Source organism: Leptonychotes weddellii, chromosome 12, assembly GCF_054177405.1.
Source record: "Leptonychotes weddellii isolate Sample4059 chromosome 12, ASM5417740v2, whole genome shotgun sequence".
Taxonomy (NCBI): domain Eukaryota; kingdom Metazoa; phylum Chordata; class Mammalia; order Carnivora; family Phocidae; genus Leptonychotes; species Leptonychotes weddellii.
Genome location: NC_138380.1, coordinates 41,233,194 through 41,240,338, shown reverse-complemented (window position 1 = coordinate 41,240,338; position 7,145 = coordinate 41,233,194). Strand labels below are relative to the sequence as shown.

At 54.5% G+C, this 7,145-nt stretch overlaps 1 protein-coding gene across 1 annotated transcript in view; it reads right to left on the bottom strand.

Annotated features, from left to right (window-relative positions):
* Positions 1-596: 596 nt before the first annotated feature.
* The window catches only part of LOC145716521 (uncharacterized), an 11,459-nt gene continuing 4,910 nt past the window's right edge, over positions 597-7,145 (bottom strand). Inside the window, exons 2-4 of the mRNA XM_081800319.1 lie at positions 2,437-2,530; positions 1,780-1,899; positions 597-1,670 (exon numbers count right to left, since the gene is read on the bottom strand). Of these exons, the coding sequence (XP_081656445.1) occupies positions 1,654-1,670; positions 1,780-1,899; positions 2,437-2,530 (231 nt within the window). The 3' untranslated portion in view covers positions 597-1,653. The remainder of the gene's footprint in view (positions 1,671-1,779; positions 1,900-2,436; positions 2,531-7,145) is intronic.

Below are 7,145 nucleotides of genomic sequence, written 5' to 3'. Positions count from 1 at the left end.
AAATAACATGCCTTACAATCTATGCCCTATGGGGCCTCTGTGACAAACAAAACAGAAATAATCCATTTAAAGCCTGCCTGAAGTCTCTTGTGATTATGTGTGGCTTTCCTTTATTTGGACCTCAGAGGCATACAGTTTAAGTGGTCATAGCCCTTGATTTATGACCACTTGTCATCATTAGCCCACATATGGCCTAAATTTATTTTATTTTAGTCTTTCCTTTATGGAAGTTCGGACGAAGTAGTAAATATAAGGAATCTATCACTGAATCCAAAACTAGATCATCGCCAATCACTTACATATTTATCTAAATACTCCTTCCCCAGAGGGAACATTCTCTTAAATATTTATCATTCCCTTGCTCTTAGTTTTTCAGTTTTATCATATGTATGTCTAAACAATAGATTGATTGGTTTTGCTTGTTTCTGAACTTACGTTAGCTATTAGGCATTTTCTCAATCAGTGGACACTTAAAATGAGGTCAGTTTCATGTGGGGACCTGGGAAATTATTCCTCAGGTCCAAGGGCATTCTAACTGCCTATGCGTCCCCGCTTCCACACATGGCGCATAAAGGATGATGTGTCCTCACGACTGCTGCTGGGTAGCATCATCAATGATATGGTGGATGCATATTTATTGACATGGGGAAGTGTTCACCTTGAGTTATAAGAGGAAAAAACAGGTTACAAAATTGTGGACACAGGATCATCCCAGTTTTGTGAAAAAACAAAAAAGAAATAACATGAGGCTCTATAGATTGATAAACTCCTGGGGGATATAAACATTATAAACATTCCCAGGTTGTGGAATAATGAACAATCACTGTCTTCTTCGATATTTAAAAGTATTTTTTCCAAATTTTATCAATGTAATGTATCCCATTTGCAAACAGATGAATGATATTATAAGTTAAGCAGGGGAGGGCTTGTATTTGGGGAAGTTGAATCCCTCTCCACTAAACTCAGAGGAGGGGACGGTGGGGTACCATCCCCCAGGGGTCATGGGGAAGGCGAGGGTCTGTGCCATGCACTGCAGGGCAGGGCAGGGAGCAGGCAGTTGGTCTGCTGATGAACCAGTGTTGCCTCTGAGAGCAGAGAACTCTGGTGGGGAGAAGGTTGGGCTCTCCTGAAATGGGGGGCTTCCATTTCCTGGCTGATGGGTGCTTGACCTGGCCCAAGCTGGGTGTCTCCATGATCTCTCATTCAAACTCCACAGTAAGCCTCTGAGGCCAACTTAGACCTGTTTCTAACAGAGGAGGAGACTGAGGCTCAGCTCGTCTTCTGAGCTGAATTGTGTCCCCCTAAATCCATATGTCTTAACCCTCAATACCTCAGATTGTGACCTTATTTGGAGATTAATAGGTAATGAAATTAAAATGAGGTCATCAGTGCCAGCCCTCATCTGATGTGACCGGGGTCCTTGTGAGAAAGGAGCCTAGGACACAGACGTACACAGAGGGAAGACATGGGGCAGAAGGCGGCCATCTACAAGCCAAGGAGAGAGGCCTCAGAGGAAACCAACTCTGCCGACACCTTGATCTTGTATTCGTAGCCTCCAGGACTGAGAAAATACATTTCTGTTGTGAGAGCCACCAGTGTGTGGTACTTCATGGCAGCCCCCAGCTAATGAACGCAGATGGCTTAAGTGACTCCTCAGGGCCACACTGCTTCTAGGTGGAGGAGGTAAGGTCGAGGCTTGAGTCTGTCTGACCCCCGCACCTGAGCTCCCGACCACTCCACTGTCAGGAAGGCAGGCAACAAGGCTTTCCCCTCCGATACCTGATGCAGGCTGCATTGGGTGCTGGATCCCACTGCTGGAAGCACCCTGACCCCCTTGTGGCCTTGGCAGCAGCTCCAGATCCCCGGGCACTCCCCAACCCTCGTCCTTCCCTGCCGCTTCTGTGGGTGCAGACCCGACAATGCCAGGACACTGGGCGGAGCCTGGGGACAGCTCTCCGGGGCCCACGTGAGCCCACGGCTGTTCTGTGGCGGACCCGGCCTCTGAGTCCGCTGCTCGAAGACTCCGAGGGGTCAGAATTCAGGGGCCCGGCTGCTGCCTCGCAGGTCCTTACTGGGAGGTGACACCTGTAGTCATGGCAACCGGAGAATGCAGTTTACACCTTCTGCCGGTTTATGAGCAGAGGGGCGCCCCCTCCTTTGGCTCTAGAATGCCAGCCCAGCCAGCTGCCTTTAGATGCAGGGAGCCGGGAGCTGGGACCCAAGGCCTTCTTCACTGGTGAAGGGCCTGAGCCCCCAGTGGGGGAGGGGCCGGCCCCAGGACAGAGAATAGAGCAGGACCGGAAGCCGGTCACCACTCAACACCCCACAGAGCTGGGGCTGGTCCAGGAGAGCTGCCTCCTCCCTCCTGGCCCCCAGGAGTGCCGCCCCCCAATCTCCCGGTGTCCGCCCCTGGGCGGTGGCTGTGGACGTGCATACCTGAGACATTGGCCAGGGTCGTGAGTGCATGGCAGTACGGCTCCAGCAGTGCCCCTGGGGACTGGTCCATGGTGTCCCAGCTTGGCCGGGCAGCCTAGAGGACAGGAGGGATGGGGGCGCCGAGGTCAGGCCCTGGCTAGCCACTGCCAGCACCTGGGTGTTCCCCCCACCCTGTTCTGTCCCTCATCCCTGACCTCTCTTACCTCTGTGGTATAGAAAGGGAAACTGAGGAGGCAAATGCCTGGCCACATGGCAGGATGGCAGCCTGGCCAGGCGCGGAATGCTGACAAGCTTAGAAATGGTCCAGTGCACCTTGACCTCCAAGACAGGAACCTGTGTTGTCCAGCCCCTGGTCCCCAAAGCTCTCCTCCTCAGGATGGGTGGGTGTCTACGAGCTGTTCGTTTACCTAACAAATATTTGTAGAATGCCTACTGTGTGTCTGGCCCTGTTGGGAGACCCACTGGGTGTCCTTGGGATTGTCCCAGACCAGGTAGGGATCCCCTACACTCAGAAGGCACAGAAGGGAGGGGAGGAGAGCAGACAATGTAACTCTGTTTCTCTGTTACACAGGTAAACAGGCGGTTACAACCAAGGGTATCTCCTCATGGGGGAGACACCTAACCTGGACTTGGGAAGTCTGTTCCCCAAGAACAGGGAAGGCTTCCTGAAGAAGTGGCACTTTGGGGGCAAGCAGAAGAATGAGTAGGGGAAAAGGAAGGGATCATTGTACCGACGTGGGTACTCACCAGGGAATAGACATGTTAAATGCAACCATGGCAATTCCATCTAAAAGATAAAGACCATCCAGGATCCCATCTCCTGGAAAAAAACCATGAGAAAGGGTGCTGGACATAGAGGAATAAAGCAAATGTGGTTATCTTTGCCCCTGAGGGACCATCTTCTGGTGGGAAAGTTGGATGGGTGACCAAGTTGTTACAGCATCTACAATTTGCTGAGGAGGAATGGGGTAGCATCTTAGAGGAGGTCATGCTGATGTGGGCTTTGAAGATGGAGTAGGAGTTTGCTGAGCTGATAAGGATGGTGCCAGGAAGAGCATCCTAGGTAGAAAGCACAGCATGTACAAAGGCAGAGAAGCTGGGGAATGCATGATGTAAGACTGAACGAGAGCTCTGCACTCTAGAATTCTAACTCTTATCTCCTATTCTTCCCAAGGCCACCATTTTTCCTACTCTGTGGCCAGTATGTGTGTGTGTGTGAATGCATTTATGTGCTTGTGTGTGTGTGTGTGCAAAATGACTTTTGTGCCTCTCTCTACCCTGACATTCCTGATTCCAGGATTCTAGAAGGCACTGCCCACCAGTGGGCAGCCCCAATCCCTCCCCTTGCTAGTCACATGTTCCCTCCCTGGTGGCTGGGTCAATGTTTGCCCCAGGATGTCCCCGGGGCAAGAGCCTCACGGCCCTCAAACACCACGTTGCCCACATCTGGCTCAGTCCATTTCCTGTGCTGGGGCTGGAGGCTGGAGGCTGCACATTTCGCCTCAGCGTGCTGGCCTGGAGCTCCTAATAAACGACCCCACCTGAGCGGATGGGCGAACACTGCCTGCCGCGCTCCTCAGAGAGCTTAGGGTGGCAGGCAGACCAGTCGCTGCCCCTGAGACCAGCCGACTCTCTCCCACGAGGCTGGCTACGGAAGGAGGTGCTGGGGAGCAGGGGTGTGTGCATGTGCGCGCGCGCGCGTGTGTGTGTCAGGTGTATGTGGGGTGTTATGTCTGTGTGGCCTGTGTGGTTGTGTGAGCAGTATAGGTTTAGTGTGTGTGTGTGTGTGTGTGTGTAAGGGGCTCCCATGAGCTGGGAGCTCTGGCTTCTTGGCCTGCAGGACAGACAGAAACTAGGGGCTATGGTCTTGCTGTGCACATATCCCGGGGGCTACTGGGAGATCCTCAGCATCAGCTTCTTGGGCATCAGGAAGGCCGTGCTGCCCAGTGAGGCCCTGCCAGGGGTGAGGTGGGCTAGGAAGGGGAGGGGATACTCTTTGTCCCGGGATTTCCAAGAATTCTGAGCTCTTACCCTCGGCTAGGTCTGAGGAGAGCGTGGGCCCCAGGCCTGACCCAGCATACACTTCCCAACCCCCTTCTTGTCCCTTCTTGTTTAAGAAGCAGCTAGTAATGCCCTCCCCGGGGGCACAGAATTTCCAGTGAGCCAGCATCATCTGGAGGTCATGGCAGAAGCAATGCTCAACCCAGAGGCGCAGGTGTTGATGGTGGACCCTCGGGTTGGTCAGACTTCGCATCTTAGATGCAAGCTCCTTCTCTCAAAGACCCCAACTACCATGTTGTGGCCCCATCCCTCAAGAGTCTCATGTTCATCTTTGGGCGGGCATTCTGAACACACAGAGGGGGGCGGTCAGGGCCTCCTCCACCAGGACTCAGGCAGTGCATGGCTGTCCCTGCATCAGACGCTATGGGCTGAGGCTGTGGCCGAGTCTCCTTGCTGGGCAGAGCACTGGGGCGCGGGACGCTGTGCTCAGTATTGATGTGTGCCTTTCAGACCTGGGCAGCTTGGGTGAGCAGATCACAGGAGGTTTTGGAATAATTCCCAGATCTGGGCTCCATCTTCTGTAACTTCTCCACGGGTCCAATAACCTAGCACAGCTAAAGATGTTCATTCTCTTCAAGGGGCTGATGGGATGGATTTGACTCAGTTCAAACCCACAACAGACCCTGGAGGTGCCTATTCTGGGCAGAGCTGCGGCTGCTGGGGGTGCTGGGTGGGCAGGGAGGAGGAAGAAGAGGCTGCCGCTCTCAGGAAACCCACAGCGGGCCAAGGAAGGCAGAGACATGGCCATGAAGAGTCACACCTCAAGGCCTGGGCTGCGAGCTCCCAGAGCCAGTAGACTACAAACCTCCCCACGTTCAGGGCTCTGGGCATGCTGCTTGTTAGCTCTGTGGCTTGGCCGAGTGACTTATCTTCTCTGAGCCTGGCTCCCCTCATGTTTAAAATGGACATAACACAAACCCCAAAGGGTTCTGGAGTACATTTAACAAGTTACTGTAGATCAGGAGCCTGGCATGTGTCAAATGGTGGCCTTGTCAAGGCCGTTAGGAGGGGTCCAATTAGAGAACTCAGAGATAGGGGGTAGGGCTTCAAACCCCATGGTGGGGAGTCCCAAGGCCCAACTCAAATCCTCCTCCTCCAGAAAAGCTTCCTTGAACCCCATGTGCCCCTTTCCCCAAATCCCTAGCCAGCATGGATCCCCCTTAGCCCTCAGCACCCCTCCCAGCACTGAGCCCCTGAAGATGCAGCCTGAAACTCCCTCACTGGGCACACCGTTCAGCAGTGCCCAGTGCATGCTGGGTGAGGACCCTGAGGGCTCCATGGAGGGCTGGGTGCTGGAGCTCAGTCCAAAAGGATGGAAGCTGTGTCCAAGGTAAGGGGAAGGATAAGAAGAGCAGAAAGAGATCCCTGGGGCAGGAGCTGAGCAAAGCCTCCAGGGCAAGAAAGAATAGGGCCTGCTCCGGAGGCAGCTAGCCTCTGGTTTGAGGATGTCATTAACAGGGTGGAGGGAAGCAGGTGGGAAGGAGAGGCTTCTTTAGTGGGCAATCAGCACTTACAATGTGCTAGACACAGCTCTAAGTGCTTTACCACAGCTCATTCAAGCCTCACAACAGCCTCTGAGGTAGCTGCGAATAACCCCATTTTCTAGAAGAGGCAACTGAGGCCCAGAGAGGCAAAGTCACCTCCCAAGGCTGCACAGCACGTAAGGGGCTGAGGCGGGACTAGACAGACAGTCTGGCAGGTTGTGGCTCGGTCAGATGCACAGAAGAGTCGGTTCTGAGTGAGGAAGTGAAGGCTGTGGTCCAGAGATCCTGAGAGTCCCCAGCAGTTTCCAACAGGCTGGCTGTGGGGCTCAGGAGGCCACTCAAGTAAGAAGCTGTTCTCCCCAGTGCAGTGGGGCCCGCGGGCAGAGAGCCGGGTCACAGGAGGAGTGTAGGCAGACCAGCCAGCTGGGCAGGGCCTCAGCATGTGGAGAAGTTTGGGCTCTATAAGTTATTCTGAGGCCCCCCAGCCCCCCCATTATTCTCTCTTCTGCAGGGGACACCTTAGGCTTCTGCACCCAGCTCTTGGATGTCTAGGGGCAGAGAGCCACCCGCCACCCCTCACCTCTACCCAGTGAGACTACAGGCAGTCCACATCTGTCTGGTTCACGTCTGTGTCCCCCGTTCCCAGCCCAGAGCCTGGCGCGTAGCAGGGGCTCAGTAAGTGTTTGCTGGCTGACTGGATGGATGGACAGATGAGACCACGGTCCCCTCAGCCGGGTGGACTGCACCCCTACCCCCAATTCCGGGAGCTCAGGTTCTGGGCTCTTCCTGCTTGTCAGATTCCTTCTCTCTCAGTTTTCACTTTGAAGCCAGCCCAGTTCCTGGTTCCAGCCTCTGTGTGCCCAGAGTTGGAAGGCTTCACGTTAGAAAGGGCAGGGGAGAGGCCCTGGCAGGAGGAGGCAGCAGGCCAGGGCCAAGATGCCAGCTACTCTTCCAGCCTGGGCCCTGTCCAGGCAGAGCCTGTGCCCCAGGGATCAGGCCAGGCCTCAAAGGTGCCACCTCCTTGGAGCCAGGCTGTCGGAGCCTAGTGCTCCCTCCTGGTCTGGCTACAAAGCTGCATCTAAATTTAGCCCCTGGCCTAAGCCAGGGTGATTTACAGGACCACAGGTCCTGTGGCCAGGCTGCCAGTCACCAGAGGGGAATGGG